Source organism: Tiliqua scincoides, chromosome 1 (assembly GCF_035046505.1).
Source record: "Tiliqua scincoides isolate rTilSci1 chromosome 1, rTilSci1.hap2, whole genome shotgun sequence".
NCBI classification, from domain to species: Eukaryota; Metazoa; Chordata; class Lepidosauria; order Squamata; family Scincidae; genus Tiliqua; species Tiliqua scincoides.
The window spans coordinates 178,271,956-178,290,845 of NC_089821.1; the positions used below are offsets into that span (position 1 = coordinate 178,271,956).

The 18,890-nt window shown below is 42.8% G+C and overlaps 1 protein-coding gene across 1 annotated transcript in view; it reads left to right on the plus strand.

The window, feature by feature from the left end:
• Nucleotides 1-18,890, plus strand: part of CD109 (CD109 molecule) — a 95,974-nt gene that overhangs the window by 14,206 nt on the left and 62,878 nt on the right. The window contains exons 3-5 of the mRNA XM_066622707.1: nt 13,444-13,472; nt 14,122-14,352; nt 16,316-16,441. Coding sequence (XP_066478804.1) covers nt 13,444-13,472; nt 14,122-14,352; nt 16,316-16,441 — 386 coding nt within the window. The remainder of the gene's footprint in view (nt 1-13,443; nt 13,473-14,121; nt 14,353-16,315; nt 16,442-18,890) is intronic.

Genomic DNA, 18,890 nt, shown 5'->3' on the forward strand with positions numbered 1-18,890 from the left:
GCGCAGAGTATTTTTGAATGCTTCTGGTAGCCTTCGTATTAGAACTTTTGTGCTTCCTTTTCCAGTTTTGAAAGAAGCTACAAGCACAGCAGTGCAATCTGGAGTAGAAAAGACAGTAGATTGTCTAAGGTGCAAGTGCCTTTGTTATAACAGAGATTCAACAAGAGAAAGCCAGAGGCTATAGGTTGACAAGAGACCAGGCAAAGTAAAACCTCTGTATGATGGGGTACCCAGTTTATAACCTGCGCTGGAACAGGCCTGCCTGAGTGGCTATTTTCCCCTTACCTTGTGTAAGCCCCAGTCACCCCTTTGGGGCTACTTAGGTCTGTGCCAGTGAAATCGCTTATTGGGCTAAAATTGCTAGTAAGGCTGATTCAGCTGGGAGTGGGGGTTAGGTTACAGCCTTTGCTGCCACAGCTAGTCCCATCCCCTCCTGAGCCTGATTCCTCTCCTGGGCTGCCCTCTCCCTGTCCAGTAACACCACCTCCCTACCACCCTTTCCCACACTCTGTGCCAATCTGCCTGGGCTGATACAAACTTACTCCATCTGGGCACAGATCCAGCATCTGTGGGACTGTGCGGGCCTCTGCTCCAGTCCAGCCAGCTCTAGTGGAGGTGCAAACATGCTTTATGGCATATTAATGACACTCCTGGGCTGGCATGGGGGCTGGTGCTGGCCTAATGGAACATTAGGATTGCACCGTCATGGATTGAATAGAGGGTTGCATCACACATGAATGAAGAGTTCATCTGAGATTTTCAGTATACCCTAGAAATGTCAAACATTACTGGGCCATAAAGGTGCCTGAAAATGTGTGCATCATACAAATATGTCATTCCATTCCTGGGAAAAGAATTGGGCTCATGGAAGTGGTTCTTATGTGAATGCAGCTCTTCTTTCTTGAATGGGAGGAGTTGCCAGCCACAGGATGTTGCAGTGTGAAAGACATATGATTCAACTATTTATTTATTAATTAAAATATGTATTACTTATCTCCAAGGCAGCAATAAAACTTATTGAAATTATATAAAATCATCTAAAGCGTGCCTTTTTAACAGCCCTTAGAAGGGAAGCTTGTTGTACAACTAAATAAATTTTGAATTGCTCAGTTTTTGCTCTTGCAAGTTGCTGAAAGCACAGCTCTTTTTGTTATACAGTAACTGGGATATAACATATGATACATGTAGGTTAGGCGAACCTACTACAGTTTTGCAATCAAATAAAGAGGAAGGCAGACTTTTTTTAATCACGAAGAGTTGCTACTATAAATATATTGACCTTGTAATATTACAGTATGACAAAATTGTTTTACATTAAAACTGCAGACAGCAATTAAAACTCTTATGTGTGCTAACACTCTTATAAAGTGTTAAGACACTGACTTGCAACAGTCATGAATAAAACGTCAACGTGTCAAGTGATATAATTGCTGCTTACCTGGATACAGAGAGAAATCCTGTCCCTGAACAAGGGACTTGGAGGAAAAAAATCCCAAGCAAGACTTACTTAAACAGTTAGAGGCTATACAAATGACTAACAAGCTCAGGCAAGCAATGATCATATAAACACTGGAAAAAATGGTCTGTGCCAGCAATGGAATCCTGTTTGCTTAACAACATAAAGCAGCCAATTATATGGGCCAAGTTTAGAAAACACTGACAAATAGTAAATAGCAATGCAACAGGGATGGGTTTTGACACTCAGGATCTCATATTCCAATATAACATGCTATTAAATTACATTTATACTCCTGCTCTGCCAGGTGACTCATCCGACATTACAGGCTTCTAAGGATTGTCTTGGAAAAGTTGAAAACATAATTCGTAGTTGACATGTTCCCTGAAGTAGTTTGCATTTAGCTGATCAAGATGACTAACAGCCCAATCCTATCCAAACTTTCTTGGGAGTAAGGCCCATTGAATTTAACGGGACTAACTTCTGAGTAGACATGCATAAGATTGGGCTGTAAGGGCCCAGTTCTATCCAACTTTTCAGCACCGATGTAGTCATTCTAAAGGGACAGGTAGTCATGGAGTCCTCCCCAAGGTGAGGGAACATTTGTTCCCTTCCCTTGGGGCTGCACTGTGGCTGCATCAGTGCTGGGAAGTTGGAGAGGATTGGGCCCTAAATTCCTGTATTCCCTTTTCTTTGTGGAATAAAGAAAGCAAAATAACAGCGAAAGAACATAGCTACCCAACACTTAGCTACCCAGCTACCTATAAATCAGTAAGATATCCAGTTTATCCAGTGAGCGCAACCTGCAGGTCCTCCTTTAAGATATCCAGTGAGCGCAACCTGCAGGTCCTCCAAGCTGTTCGCAGCAAAGTCCAGCAGACTGCCAGGAGATGTGCTAACGACTACTGGCTTCAGCTCTGCTCCCAGATACAGGTAGCAGCTGACACAGGCAACATCAAGGGGATGTATGACGGTATCAAGCAGGCCCTAGGTCCAACACAGAAGAAAATTGCCCCTCTGAAGTCTGCCACAGGCGAGGTCATCCAGGATCGGGCGCAGCAGATGGAACGCTGGGTGCAGCACTACTCTGAGCTATATTCCAGAGAAAATGTAGTCACCGAAGAAACGCTGAACAACATTGAGTGCCTGCCTGTGCTGGAGGAGCTTGACAGTGAACCAACCCTAGAAGAACTTCACGTGGCCCTGGACTCCCTTGCCTTTGGCAAGGCACCTGGAAAAGACAGCATCCCTGCTGAAGTCCTAAAGTTCTGCAAAGAGATCATCTTCACTGAGCTGCATGAAGTCCTCTGTCTTTGCTGGAGAGAAGGTGGAGTACCTCAAGACATGAGGGATGCAAACATCAACAAGCTGTACAAGAACAAAGGCGACAGGGGTGACTGCAACAACTACTGCGGCATCTCTCTCCTTAGCATTGTAGGAAAGCTGTTTGCCTGAGTTGCACTAAAGAGGCTCCAGGTACTTGCAGAGAGCGTCTATCCAGAATCGCAGTGTGGATTCCGAGCCAACAGGTCCACCACTGATATGGTATTCTCCCTTAGACAACTGCAGGAGAAATGCAGGGAGCAACAACAGCCACTCTTTATAGCCTTCATAGATCTCACGAAGGCTTTCGACCTGGTCAGCAGAGACAGCCTCTTCAAGATTCTCCCCAAGATTGGATGTCCACCCAGGCCCCTCAGCATCATCAGATCTTTCCACAAGGACATGAAGGGCACTGTTGTCTTCGATGGCTCCACATCAGACCCCTTTGACATCCGAAGTGGAGTGAAGCAGGGCTGTGTTCTTGCACCAACCTTGTTTGGGATTTTCTTCGCAGTCCTGCTGAAGCAGGCCTTTGGAACTGCAACAGAAGGCATCTATCTCCGGACCAGATCAGACGGAAAGCTCTTCAACCTCTCCAGACTGAGAGCAAAGTCCAAAGTCCAGCTGAAATGTCTGCGTGACTTCCTCTTTGCCGACGATGCAGCTATCACTACCCACTCTGCCAAAGATCTCCAGTAGCTCATGGATCGTTTTAGCAAGGCCTGCCAAGATTTTGGACTGACAATCAGCCTAAAGAAAACACAGGTCATGGTTCAGGATGTGGACTCACCTCCCTGCATTACAATCTCTGCGCATGAACTGGAGGTTGTCCATGACTTTGTGTACCTTGGCTCAACGATCTCCGACACTCTTTCTCTCGATACTGAGCTAAACAAACGCATCGGTAAAGCAGCTACCACGTTTTCCAGACTCACAAAGAGAGTCTGGTCCAACAAGAAGCTGACGGAACATACCAAGATCCAGGTCTACAGAGCTGGCGTCCTGAGTACACTTCACTGAGTACACTCCACTGCAGCGAGTCATGGACTCTCCGCTCACAACAGGAGAGGAAACTGAACGCTTTCCACATGCGCTGCCTCCGGCGCATTCTCGGCATCATCTGTCAGGACAAAGTTCCTAACAACACAGTCCTGGAACGTGCTGGAATCCCTAGCATGTATGCACTGCTGAAACAGAGACGCCTGCGTTGGCTCGGTCATGTCGTGAGAATGGATGATGGCCGGATCCCAAACGATCTCCTCTATGGAGAACTCGTGCAAGGAAAGCGCCCTACAGGTAGACCACAGCTGCGATACAAGGACATCTGCAAGAGGAATCTGAAGGCCTTAGGAATGGACCTCAACAAGTGGGAATCCCTGGCCTCTGAGCGGTCCGTTTGGAGGCAGGCTGTGCAGCATTGCCTTTCCCAGTTTGAAGAGACACTTTGCCAGCAGTCTGAGGCAAAGAGGCAAAGAAGGAAGGCCCATAGCCAGGGAGACAGACCAGGGACAGACTGCACTTGCTCCCGGTGTGGAAGGGATTGTCACTCCCGGATTGGCTTTTTCAGCCACACTAGACGCTGTGCCAGAACCACCTTTCAGAGCGCGATACCATAGTCTTTCGAGACTGAAGGTTGCCAATACTGTATCCAGTTTATTGAATGTATTTTATTTCTAAAATCCTCACCCCTGCAGCCATAACAGGGCTACCTACAAGGAGATGGAAATTTTTGGGTGCTTACTGAACTCCAAAGGTTTGCAAAAGTTTGAAACTTTCAACAACAAAATCTTCTAAAGGGGCAAAAAAAGCGCCCCCAAATGCTATGCTTCCTGGGCAGTCTATGTTGGAGAGAGTATTCAGATTCCTAGGGAACCTTTATAGTACAGAGTAATGCTGACTCATTTCTTGTTTGGAACATATGAGCCAGCGATTGCCTGATATGACTGACCTACGACTCCATGTATGGGTGCAATAACTATTTCATCTTTGGAGAATGGGAAAACTGGATGGGGAAAGAACTTCTCATTACTGCTTTGAATTGCTAATTTGTCCTTAAAATTTTAATGAAAATATGTACATTTATAATTTTTGCCCACATGCCCAAATCAGATATTATATCTGAATAAATGTTCCTACTAAGCAAACCAAATATTCCTTTTTCAGATACTAAAAGAAATAAGGCATCTAACTTCCTGAAAATGTTTTCTTTGGTATAACAAAAGACATTAATATTTTTATCCCAGTTTTTTTTTCCTTCCTGACCCCAAGTCCTTCTTCTTTCTTTCCTTATCCTTCATCCCAGTTGCTTCTTCCCCAGCTTGCTTGCTCCTGGCTCCCTGCACATTCTTCTTCTTCCCTCTGCCCCCACCCCACTGTCATGCTGTCTCCATCTTGGTTGTCCTCCTCCAGATCCCAGTGTCTGAGGGGCTCAGGCATCCTTTCTCTTTGAGCCTGCTGTTCTGTCTTTTCCCAGCCTTGACTCTTCCTTTCTAATTCTCCCTATTCACATTGTTTGTTATCCCTTGAGACCCTGTTATCCCTTGAGACCCTTTCCTCACTCATCCACTTTCCACCCTTCCTCTTTCCACCAGCACTCTCTTTTCTTCCTAGTCCTCTGCCTTTTTCTCTGCCCTTATTCAGTTCTACTCTTCATCCTGCTGCTCCCTCATCATGAAATTCCCTTCCTGCGCCTTCTTTGTACTGTCTAATCTGTCTTTCGCCTGCCAGCTTCTCTCTTCCCATTCTCTTTCCTCTCTGGTTTCCCCCACTCTCCTCCTATCCCTCTTCCTTCCCCCTCACCATCATGGACCTGGCCCTTCCTCTCACCAGCAAACTACTGGTGATGCGTCACTGTGGGTCACCTGGTGATTACATCATTGCCAAGTTCAGCCAGAAGCTCCTATCTTCAGCTGAGCTTTTGAGGCTGTGGACACTCCAGTCTGTCATAGTCCTGTAGAATTTTATTAAGCAGAACAATGAGAGCAGGGCCTAGGAGAAGGGGGTAATTTATACCCAGGCCCAGGGTCAGAAAGGGGGCCCAGGAGCCAAAGGAGGGGGCCCAGAATGTTCCTGGGATCTGACATTTTCCTGTCTCACCTGAACTTGCTGCCTATGCATGATGCATGCAGTGTTCTGCCTCTGCAAGCCATGCACACCAGGCCCAGGAAAGCATCCATGACTTTCTTTAACACAGTGTCAAATCTGGGAGGAAGCCAGCTTGTTATAGTAGCTCTTTGGCTTGTGGATCCCATAACCATGAAGGAGTGTATAGAAGCTCAGGGATGCACCTGTGGGGCTACAGCTGCTGCAGAAGTTTATTTTGGTCCCTACTAGTGTGAGCCTAAATACTTTGATGCTGTTTTTCCACAATGGATTTTCTATATTTCAAAGATTTTAGAAGACTTAGGAGTGTGTTTGGTTTCCAATATTACTTTATCTAGCTGCAAATGCCACATAGTCAGGTAGACCTGGGCTCCGCATCAAGAAGCCTAGTAGACCTGGGCTCCAAAGACTATTGTGGCTATCAGCACCCTCCCCCTATGCTATTTTACCCCTCCCCAGTCTGCCTGCTCCCATTGCCCCCTCCCCCTTTGGGAAGGGGCCCAGAAGAAACTTTGTACCCCATGATAAAATTCCTCTCATAGGCCCTGAATGAGAGCATGGGAAAAGTCATGGGAACAATATTAGTTTTTACTTTGCCAGTGAGATTATGATAAAGATTAAAAATAAAATCTCAGTTTTGGCCAACTTGACAAGTTCTTGAGCTTCCAGCTTCTCATGTTTTTAATAAGGTTGAGATCTAACTTTGTTTATCTTTCCTGTTTCAAAAAATTTGGAGTTTTGCATTTGCCCTTTGGTTCCTTATTATGAGAGTTTGTTCCATAGTACTCTAAAGCATCGAGCAGTGGTCCCCAGAATTTTCCAGAGGCCTGAAAAACTTGGGGCAAAACCATCTCAAACTCTTTATTACAGTGAAGATATTTCATATTTTGGCACAGGTATTGGCCCTGATGCTCTTATATAGCAGGAGCCTGTGTGCTTCTTCCCTTTCCCTTTCCCACTGAGGAATAGCTAGTTGTCTCACTGTCAGTACTTTGCTTGGATATTAGATGCTGTTTTTTTCTTTTACAGTGGTTTTTTTTTTTTTTTTTGCATGCGCGGACAAGATCTATAACTCTTATTTTTGTATGGAAACATGAATTATAGAAAATGACTAGGTGCAAGTATGGTACTGACCAAAATAAGAAGCATAGCAGATCATTTTAAGGGAGAGAAAAAAAGACTTTTTATTTATTAATTAAAATGTTTATAGGCCACTCTTTGTACTACAGTGAAGGAGTCTCCAAAATTTGGCTCAAAATTTAAATAAAAGCAATTTAATAACCAAATGAAAAACTCAGAAGAAACAAGTCAAATAAAATATAACCAAGACTAGCAAATAGCATGAATAAAAATAAAACCAGACTACAGCAGAGTTACCAAAGGAAAGCCAGATGAAATAGAAATATCTTTATTGCACACTTACAAGCAATAAAAGCAGTGTAGATGCCAGCTGTGCTTTGTGGGGGCAGGATTTCCATAGCAGAGGAGCTGCCACTGTAAAGACCCTTGCCTGCATAACTACCAGTTGTACCTCATTAGGTGGTGGGCTGTGGAGCAGAACCTCAAATAATTAATTCAGTGTGCGAACAGTGTGCGAACTGTTCACATATGAAGAATGCTTCAGATACTCAGTGCAGGGCATACGTTGCCAAATCACTTGGTCATTGGTGGTAAATAGTTGTCCTTGCTCAGAGGTCTTAGAGGTCTGCAGTTTATCATAGAAAAATTAATTGCAAAGACTTCCATAAACATGTCAGCTTTAAAAATCAAAAGAACACAGTTGAACTCTTTGACAACACAGTTGAGACACAGCTTTCGATTCTTTGGGTGGGTGCAACCCAATGCACACTTACTTAGGAGTGTCACTGAAGTGAATGGGTCTTTTGAGTAAACATGCATAGGCATTTAATTAGCAAGGACCTGGGTTAACTTTGAAAACTGAAGTGCTTTGTCCCAAGTTGTAGTAATCCCTATACAAAGTTGCCTCCCTCCTTTTTAATAAGACTTCTTTTTTTGTAACTTAAATTTGGTGGCAAGTTGAACCAGTTGCTGTTGTCAGGTCTGGCCTTAGGAGTTGCTGGGTCCAACTGCAAACATTTTTTGCAGTACCCCAGGTTCACTTATATATTTTCTTCTGACATTCCTTAGTCTTTTACTCATATTTAGAGGAACCTCAGAATCCTAAAAAAATGCATGAAACACGTAGATTTGCATATTTGTAACTTTTTTTGAGAAATAAATTTTTATGCTGTTCTAGAATTAGTTAATTAATATAAATACTAAATTCCATTTCATTAAGCCCAATCTAGTGGCTGAATGAAATATAGCACCTATGTAACATAATGGAGTGAAGTTGACTAGCTGAATGTCCACATAATGATGGAATCGCTTAACAACGGGGATAAGAGAATGTATCTCTGCCATTAAGTGACACACAGCTTTAGTCAAATTCACGCACATCAACTGCGCCTAAGATAAAGGGTGCTGTATATATTTTTGAAATAAATCAGATTGCACTGACAACTCAGAAAATATATCCCTGCAATTAAAGAACAGCCTTATTAAGGAAAGACTTTTGGGTTGTGCACAATAATTGAACAACAAATGTGCCTTTTATTGTGCAAAAACCTGTTTGTGTGAATAAAAGCATGTTCGAAGAAGCCTTTAGTCCATCTGCCTTGTTGTGGCTGGAATAATGAGGCTTACCATCCCTGGCGGATGCGTATAATTTGGATCCAAGAATAACATCCAGAAAACATTTACAGCTTCTCTGTACAGCCGTCTTTATCCAGCATAAATCTACTTTGCAGCAACTTATACTTCATGCTGCTAGTTGTCAGTATCTTACCCTGATAGACAAATATTTCCCATCTTCTTCATGGTTAATTTATGTATACATCAACCTATGCAAGTTTACTCAGAAGTAAGTTGCACTTTTTAAATGGGGCTTACTCCCAGGAGAGTGTGTATAGGATAGCAGCCTTACAGTGCAATCCTATGCATATCTACTGAGAAATAAGTCCCATTGAGTTCAGTGGGGATTGCTCAGTGGGTCTCAGTGGGGATGAGATGGGTATTTTTCACATTTTTATACCTTTCTTCCTCCAAGGAGCTCAGGGCAGTACATGGTTCCTTCCCTCCTTTGGTCCTCACAACAGCCCTGTGAGGTTGGGGGTATTGGAGGGGAAGCTGACATGCTTCCCCTCTGTGGTGCTCTAGGTGTTTCCGGACTTATTGCAAGGGTGGGGGGCTCTTGTCAGTTGGGCCCTCCTGCAGTCCCTTGGCTTTGAATGGCTCTGAAATGGGGGCGTGTTCAGAGCTGCATGGGTGATGTAATATTGTAGGGGGTGACGTTTCAGCATCACCATATCACCTTGCTCCGGGTTCCAGGAAGCTCCAGGACACTGCTGATTTTGGTGGAGCTGGATGTTGTGGAGCTGGATGTTGTGATGGTCAGTACCTACATACTCTAGTGATTAAATGTCAAGGCAAAGGAAATGCTAGTGTCAAAACAAATTCAAAATGTTATTTTTAGTCTTGTTGCTATCTTTAACATTGTTGACTTGATTGGAAAACAGAATGAGATCTAGCTAGGGACAACAAATGGTTGTAAACTATTTCTTGAAGATACAATTATTCATCCTGCCACTAGAATTTGCACCACAATGTTATGCTATGAATACTGGAAATTTCTGGCAGTTGTATCAACTTTTCTGTTACCATGGTTGCTCGGGGACATAGTACAAGTGTATGCCTATGTGCCTGAAACATGGACATTTAAGGGACCTTTGAGTATTGGCTGTACTACATGTACCCACAAACTGGTATTGGGCAAGGAGGGTGAGGGGGAAAAGACCTCAGAACCCAAAATATTGATCAAAAACTTGGGAATTAATATACTAGGAAAGAGGAGGGAAAAGTAATGAAACCCAGCCGCCAGCACTTATACAGTATATAGTTAGCTGCTTGGTGCTGCTCAGAATGGGTGTGGACATGGGAGAGCAGGAGGATTCACTGTAAGTGTGCAAAGTTTTGCTTTTTCTAAGGAACATGAGGTGTCTGTGCCTTAAAGCCTGAACAGTGAGTGAGAGGGGAGAGGCAGAAAACCAAAACCAGGTTGATCCTGACAGTGATCTGGTTTAATCAGAAGTTCTTAAATTGAACTGGGCACTGGGTAGGGCTGAAAACCTTACTGATTTTATAGAGGGGGTGTTACTGCAGGCAGGCTACAGAGGAAATTCACTTGGTTGACCAGGACTGGCTTCTTCTTATTTAATTATTTGTTTTACTTTAATTACCTATACTTATTTATTTTAATTTGCCTGATGATGTCACTTCCACCATGACATCACTTCTGGTGGGTCTTGAACAGATTGTCTTTCTAAAAAGTGGGTCTCAGTGCTAAAAGTTTGAGAAGTGCTGCAATAAGGTGTTAGTAAGTTGACACTCGGGAGGGGGATGACACCACTAGTGACCCAAATCACTAAAATCACAGTTTGGAGAAATAAATACCATCATGTTGTATATCAATCAATGTGTCATTTCATGCAGAATGTGTTCTATCTTTGTTCTATCAAAAGGTACAGCCAAAAAACCAGTGGGGGCAGAGTGATGGTACATCACCATGCCCACCACCTGGGGTGTTGCCCTGCCCACTGCATGGGGGGTGACACGCTGGCCTCCAGCACTGGGTGACGTGAACCCCAGTGACGCCACTGTGCCCAGCATTGAAATAGAACCAGCGATTAAAGTCAGAATCTCCATGGCCTCGATGGACAGGTCTGGGCGTGCAGAAGCTTCAGCAGGAGGCTGTGCCTACCAAGCCAAGCTCCATGTGGACCAGATGACTTCGGTTGGCAGATCTGGCCTGTGGGCTTTAGGGGATGGGCTGGGTGATATGGAAGGTTGGGCACAAAAGTCTCATTTAACCTTTAAAGGTGAAGCAATAAAGGGTTTGTGAGTTCTAAGTCAGGATCCAGGTAGACACCACACAGACTTTTTGCAAGAAACATTTCCGAAGTGGGTAATTGGTTATCTTAAGGTACTAACTTCTGCTGAAGCCTGACCTAGCTTGAACAGACTTTCCCAAATGGTGACTATGTCAAAGAGAGGAAATAGGAAGTGTTTGATAACAAAACAGAGCGTGGGTGTCAATGGGCAATTTTCACAATGGAGAGAAGTGAAAAGTGGTGTGCCCCAAGGATCTGTCCTGGGACCGGTGCTCTTTAGCCTCTTCATAAATGACCTGGAGACAGGGTTGAGCAGTGAGGTGGCTAAGTTTGCAGATGACACCAAAGTTTTCTGAGTGGTGAAGACAAGAAGTGATTGTGAGGAGCTCCAGAAGGATCTCTCCTGCCTGGCATAATAGGCAGCAAAATGGCAGATGTGCTTCAATGTAAGTAAGTGTAAAGTCATGCACATTAGGGCAAAAAATCAAAACTTCACATATAGGCTGATGGGTTCTGAGCTGTCTGTGCAGATCAGGAGAGAGATCTTGGGGTGGTGGTGGACAGGTCGATGAAAGTGTTGACCCAATGTGCGGCGGCAGTGAAGAAGGCCTATGCTTGGGATTATTAGAAAAGTTATTGAGAACAAAACAGCTAATATTATAATGCCGTTGTACAAATCGATGGTAAGGCCACACCTGGAGTATTGTGTCCAGTTCTGGTCACCACATCTCAAAAAAGACATAGTGGAAATGGAAAAGGTGCAAAAGAGAGCGACTAAGATGATTACTTGGCTGAGGCACCTTCCTTACGACGAAAGGCGGCGGCGTTTGGGCCTCTTCAGCCTAGAAAAGAGACGCCTGAGGGGGGACATGATTGAGACATTCAAAATTATGCAGGGGATGGACAGAGTGGATAAAGAGATGCTCTTTACACTCTCACATAACACCAGAACCAGGGGGCATCCACTAAAATTTGAGTGTTGGGAGAGTTAGAACAGACAAAAGAAAATATTTCTTTACTCAGCGTGTGGTTGGTCTGTGGAACTCCATGCCGCAGGATGTGGTGACGGCGTCTGGCCTGGGGATTGGACAAGTTTCTGGAGGAAAAATCCATTACGGGTTACAAGCCATGATGTGAATGTGCAACCTCCTGATTTTAGAAATGGGCTATTTCAGAATGCCAGAATGCAAGGGAGGGCACCAGGATGAGGTCTTTTGTTGTCCGGTGTGCTCCCTGGGGCATTTGGTGGGCTGCTGTGAGATACAGGATGCTGGACTAGATGGGCCTATGGCCTGATCCAGTGGGGCTGTTCTTATGTTATTATGTTACAAGCCATGATGTGTAAGTGCAACATGTAAGTGCAAAAAGTCCTGATTTTAGAAATGGGCTATGTCAGATGCAAGGGAGGGCACCAGGATGCAGGTCTCTTGTTGTCTGGTGTGCTCCCTGGGGCATTTGGTGGGCCGCTGTGAGATGCAGGAAGCTGGACTGGATGGGCCTATGGCCTGATCCAGTGAGGCTGCTGTTATGTTTTTATGTTCTTATTTCTTAGGCATATTCTTTAGCATTGTGGAAATGGGAAAAAGTCAGTAAGGCAGCCTTGAAACCCCAAAATGGAGAAGGCATATATGAGTTATGTATTATCTCTGTGTTTTTCCTGAACTTAAAAAATTTAGTATCTGAACATGTCCAGAAAAAAAATGTAGAACAATTTAAAGGGAAGGACATCAGTTTGAATGGCTGGTAGATTATGGCCTCATGTTAAACGTGATTCATGTTTTATGTGACAATGCGGAAAGGTTTTGAACTATATCACAGTGTGATCTGACTGTATGAACCATGAGAAAACCGGGCTTCCCATTCTATTTTAATAATTAATATCTCAGGGATAAGGTGTTGATTTTGAACTTGCTGAGATCTCCCAGTGCTGATAATTCTGCTGAAGATACTTAGTGTAAAATAGAGAGGGCAATTTAAGAACAGAATTTAAAAGTCAAACGAGCTAAGTGGTAAGTACTTGTAGTTACAGGTCTGTGGGAATGAGAATTCAAGTAGTCCATGGGAATTAGGCCATTGGGAATCAGGAATCAATTCTCCTTTTGCAAATGTGTTTTTAAATCACTGTGCCTCAGCCTCTCAGTTCATTATAAACACTAGAAGAGCATGCTTCCCTCTTCCCTTAGTGGTGAGTCTTTGAGAAAATATGGCTGTAGTTTTTCTGTAGGTATCATGGTCTCACAAATAGGGTGTGGCACTTTTTTACTTTAGGCTTGAATCACACTTTGTGAATAGATTAAATTACATAGTAAAGACAAGGCTCTTGCCCTGAGAAGTACTTCATTTAATTCTCATACGTATGTACAGGCTGCAATCCTGTGCATACTTACCTGGGAATAAGCCCCATGGAAAACAATGGGACATACTTCTGAGCAGACTTGCATAGGATTGTGCTTACATTGAAATACAAGAGAAAGCATTGAATATTTCATAGAGTAGCTGGAATGCCATGTTCAGATAAATGCATATTAAGAATGGACTTGCAGAGCTGGGGCTAGGTGTACAGCATATGGAAAGCAGCAAGTGGAGTAGTTTTTTTCTTTCTTTTAAATACAGATTCGTTTGGAACACTTGTCCTTCCTGCTGTAAGTATATTTTTCTGGAAGTATTAGGGATTCATAACAAATTATTTTTTGACTTGATGTGATCACTCCCCCCCCCCCCTGTTACCTTGATGACTTTTTAATCTGTGGTCTGGTGTAATATATTATCACTACTGGTAAAAGGACATTCTTTCAGGTGAGTGAGTTATATAAAAAGAAGTCTATATGCTTTTCGCTATAGCAACTGGAAGCCACTTCAGATTGCATCCACTAGGGCCTCTGAGACCCTCCCACCACAGGCTCAACACCTGCGGATATTCAATCTGAAGATGTGAAGTCCATGGACAGCCCACTGTATTGTAGACTTCTCTTTCTTAGTAGTTTCACTGTTTCTAAAATTGGAGGTGACTGAAACTGTTAATACAGTTGGTCCAGATTTAGCTGCTAACAAATGCTGTAGTTGCAGACATTGCCATTCAGCCAATACTGGTAGATTATATTGGCCTTTCAGCCTTGTAAAAATGAGAAATTCCTGATCTTGACCAATTAATTGGTCCAAAGTGAAAATCACTCTCGCTCTCCAATTTTTCCACAGAAAAGAAGTCTTCCTTATTTTTAATTCAGGAGCTTTTATAAATGTTATATTAATGAAATAATAATAATGATGATAAATTACGTTTTCCCTCCGCAGCTCCCTTTGGGCAGTTCCTCTGATGATTATGATTTACATGTCAAAGGGTATTCAGAGGGTCAGCTGTTGTTTTCTAATCACACAATCCTCTCATTTGAGCAAAAGAGCTTCTCCGTGTTCATCCAAACTGACAAGTCTGTGTATAAACCTGGGCAAGAGGTGAAAATACGAATTGTAACTCTACATCCTGACCTCAAGCCATACAATACTCCTGTAAATATACATATTCGGGTAAGTGTAAACTTGAAATTGCTTGGGTTCTCTTTCAAAATATGGGTATACAGTCAGTTCTTGTTGTCTGCTAGGGTCAGGTTCCCCCTGCATGCCCATCAGTGTGATTTTAAGACTTACTCCTGTGCAAATTCTTCCTTAAATGAGGTTGCTATAAGCTTAGCAGCTTATCATGACCTTCAGGCTGCCTAGGAAAAAAACAAAACTACATAGAGGTTAACAGGAAATGGAACTTTTCATGGAGGTTAATAGGAAACAGTTAAGCAGGTTGCCAGGAGGCATCCTGAAGGTTGCTATGAGTTGCTGAGCTTATCGCAACCTCGTTTAAGGAAGAATTTGCAGAGGTGTAAGTCTTAAAATTGCAGTAATGGACATGTGGGGAAGCGTGGGAGGTCCTGTATTTGCGGATAAATGAAAATGTGGATACAGGGTCCGCAGATGCGGAGGCCCCTCTGTAAAACAAAATTTATGCATAATATAGGTAGTCTCCTAGAATCAAAATTTCATAGCAATTCTATGCTCTTAGGTTGCAATTCTGTACACATTTACCTGAAAGTAAACCATATTGAACACAGTGGGACTTACTTCTGAGTAAACATGTATTGGATTGTACTGTTAGAACACCAGATAGCTTAATTCAATGGCAAACTGCATATAATGACATGTCTTTTTCAATGAAAAGCAGCCTTAGAAAGTGGTGGAAAGGAAGGGTTTTTGCCACTGCAGTTTTTCTTGCTGGAAAACCACACTGCATGCAAACTAGATCTGTACAATAATGGTTGTACACACAATAATAGTGTACAGTCCAGTGAACAGTGAATAATATGTGTTCATCCCCATCAGTAGGAGGAGCAGTCACCTGTACAATTCCTAGTTTTAAATGCTCATAGATCACTCTCTTGTGTTTTTACTAGACTTCTCATTAGTTTCTTTTCATGTCTTGGTGTTTTATATCTTCCTGCTTAACTGACCATAGCCAGTTGCTTTTCACTTTTATTTTGCAATATGTATATAAAATGCTTTGTGTAACACAGCTCTGCTTGAATGAGTTAGGGCCCAATCCTATCCAATTTTCCAGTGCCAGTGCAGCCGTGCCAATGGGGCATGCGTTGCATCCTGTGGTGGGGAGGCAGCCCCAGAGGCCTCCTTATTTGAACATTTTTCCCTTACCTTGGGGTTGCATTGTGGCTGCACTGGTGCTGGAAAACTGGATAGGATTGGGCCCTTAGTTCTTTTGCATAGCTCTGCCAACATTTCTTACTCTAAATCACCCTCTCTAAGTTACTCTTTGCTGTAGTTCTGAACATAAAAACCATCTTTTGTGTGCAGTGTAGTTTGAAATTTCTCAGTAAGCTTTAGATACTGAATGAGCAAAGTGAAGATTAGTACAGGTGTACCGCTGTATCTGTATTCTGCTGTGGACCCCCCCCCCCCGGATACTGTGAACCCATGGATAATGGGGATGCCCTTTAAAAAGTTAGGGAAAGTGAAGAAAAAAGCCAGAAATAGTTTTTCCTACCAGTGCCACAGTGATACCGCTTTTTTTTGAGGGCTGCAGGAAGTCTGCAGCCTCTTCCTGGTCACACAAGGCTCCTCTCTTCACCCAGTCTCACCCCAAAATGCATTGCGATCTACCTCGCAATGCATTCTATAATTGGAAAACTTGTAATTGTGACATAATGTGTTAAAAATAAGCTGCATCTATCATCCTAGGCACCTGACATTTTATGTCACTCAACAACAGTACTAATGCAGTCTTCATAAGGATTACTTCTGCTGAACATATTTTGTGATCCTGAACTGTTGTGAATGCTCTGTTATTGTATGATGCATGAAGCATGAGGAAGCAGTGTTATGAAATGATAAACTGTCCTGTAATAATTTTCTGTTTTGGTTGTGGCCTTGGTTTTGTTACTGTAAAGTTTCATAGTTCAACATACAGTGTGATTTTTTTTTTCTTTAGGATCCTCGGCGGAATTTGATTCAGCAGTGGTTGGTACAGAATGGAAAACTAGGCAAGATTACCAAGCAGTTTAAAATATCCAAATTTCCTGTGCTTGGTGATTGGTCCATACAAGTTCAAGTGAATGTAAGTATGAACAATACAGTACAATACAAATACAAATTGTTCAATGAAGTTGTAACCAGCAGTGAAATTGGTGATACAGTTCTTGGTGGTTTTAATGGAGCTGCCTTGCTTTCTATGTTAATTTGTCTTTCCTATAAATTAAGGCTGGGCTTATATGGGCACAAGCCTAACCAGGTCTCCTTAGAAGTAAGTCCTATTTTGTTCAATGGGGCTTACTCTCAGGAAAGCGTGGTTAGGATTGCAGCCTGTGTCATTGTGAATCATGATTAAACCATGGTTTAGCATCATTGTCCTGAGACTTGATGTCATGCCTTCTCCCATTTCCTTCACATGCATGGGGAGCCAAAGTGCAGTTTTTGTCCTGGTTTAAAACAAACTGGGATTTGGTGTTGTGTCTGAACACAGCAAATTTTGGCACAAACCAAAGCTTGTGAACAAGCCAGGATATTTAAACACTATTCAATCAGGAACAGAAGTATCCTCTCTTGCACGAAGGAGACGAGGGGAACATGTGAGTTGGAGGCTATGGATAGTCAGGCTACATCATGGTTTAATCATCATGGTTTAATCATGGTTTAATCATGGTTCAGTATGACATCTGAACCTAACCTAAATGTGTCTTCAGCTCTGCAGCCAATTGAAATGGTTTCAGATCAACAACTGAGAGTGATCTTGGGTTGCAGACTTGTCTACTGAACATATGGCATGCTCTAGATAAGAAATTCTATGGTGCTTCATTACTTTAGCAAAAGAGAGACTAGTTGTAATCAAGTGTGGTCTGTTACACTGTTCTCAATAAATTTATTCATCAGTTGTATATTTTCTTGAAAGATGAAGGGCACAATCCTAACCAGATCTACTCAGAAGTAAGTCCTATTGTGTTCAATGGGTCTTACTCCCAGGAAAGTGAGGTTAGGATTGCAGCTGACGTCCTGAAGTACAAGTGCAAAGTCTGGCCATAGCATAGCTTAGGAACATGAGCATAAAACATGAAAAGATAAACTACAGTCACACACAGTCAGAGAGCAAATTGGGACACCATTAATTGTGACTGGAAACCAGCCAAGATGCAAGCAAGAATAAAGCATCAAAGAATAATGTAACCTCTTTGAGGGACCATGCAGAAGAAGTAGATTTTGTATGGAAATTGAAAGAAGGGGGGTAAACAAAAATGTCATAAACTGTAAATTAGAAGAATCTGTGGTTTGAGATCTTGGTAAGTTCAGGCATGTTCTCTAGTAATTTTCTGGGTATATTTCTAAATGGCTTCTGCCTTTAGACTGCTGTAGTTGGATATAAGAGAAGCTCAACCATCATATAAATCCTGACTTAATTGAAAAGGTGACTTTCACAGTGAGCCTAAAACAGCATCCTTTGCTTGGCATGTGGGGCTCCATTCTAAGAACAGCCCCACTGGATCAAATGTAAAACGGCTTTAGGCACAAACTTCTCCAGCATAGCCAGTGTATCAGTAACACTTGTTCTGCGTTGGGGACCAGATATGGACTGTACAGCAGTAGTGTTTGGTTCTTAGTATATGGTGCCATTATAGTGTAGAACTGAGTGGACCTGGGGATGTTAATTAATGGCAGGAAGGTAGATGAGATATTCGTGGGGCTGCTGCAGCTGATACTAATCCCTTCCCACCCTTAGCACACCTCCAACCCTGATCTGGTTCCCATCCTGGACCCTGCCTCTTTTCTCCCCCTCCCTACCCCATTCCGCTCACCTCCCACCCCCTGCGTCAACTTACTGGTGCTGGTGCTCCCATAGTGGCCACTGATGCCCATTGTGGAGTGGGAGGCTTACACACGGGTAAAGGGAATTAAATCCACTTTCACTGCTAAAGCCTCCCTATTCCCCTCCCCCGCACTGGACACAGTGTGCCCATTTTTGGCATGGCTGCTGGAGGGAGGAAGGATAGGATTGGGCTGTGTAAGTAGCAAGCAGGATGTGTGTGTATCTATGTCTGTGCATTGAAGGTAGGAACACAGTGGGGCTAAGTGCTAAAGCTTCCCTATTCTCCTGCCTTGGTTTCATACCATTTTGCAACCCTGCACTCTTTTCACAAGGAACAATTAGGTCAATGTTTAATTTTGTCCTCTGGTAGAAAATGTAGAGTGAATTTTAGAAGCAGTCAGTGACTCAAGATAATATCATAATAGTGACAGTTGTTGCCTGTGGAGAAATCTTTTGAGAAAACTGGCAGAATCAATATTGCTGTCATCAGGTCTCTGAGGTGGTCTGTTCAAAAAACAATTAACTGTTCCTGATTTTTGCTATCTGTTTTACTATTACTTATCATGTAAAGAAACACTTGGGAAAATGCAACTCAGTGTATGTCTGTTTTTCAGAAAAAAAATATTTCCTTGTAAAGTGGATAAAGTCTTACTTTTTCTGCAGTGGGTCATGGTTTTTCACAAGACATTTCATGTGTTTTTTCTATTTC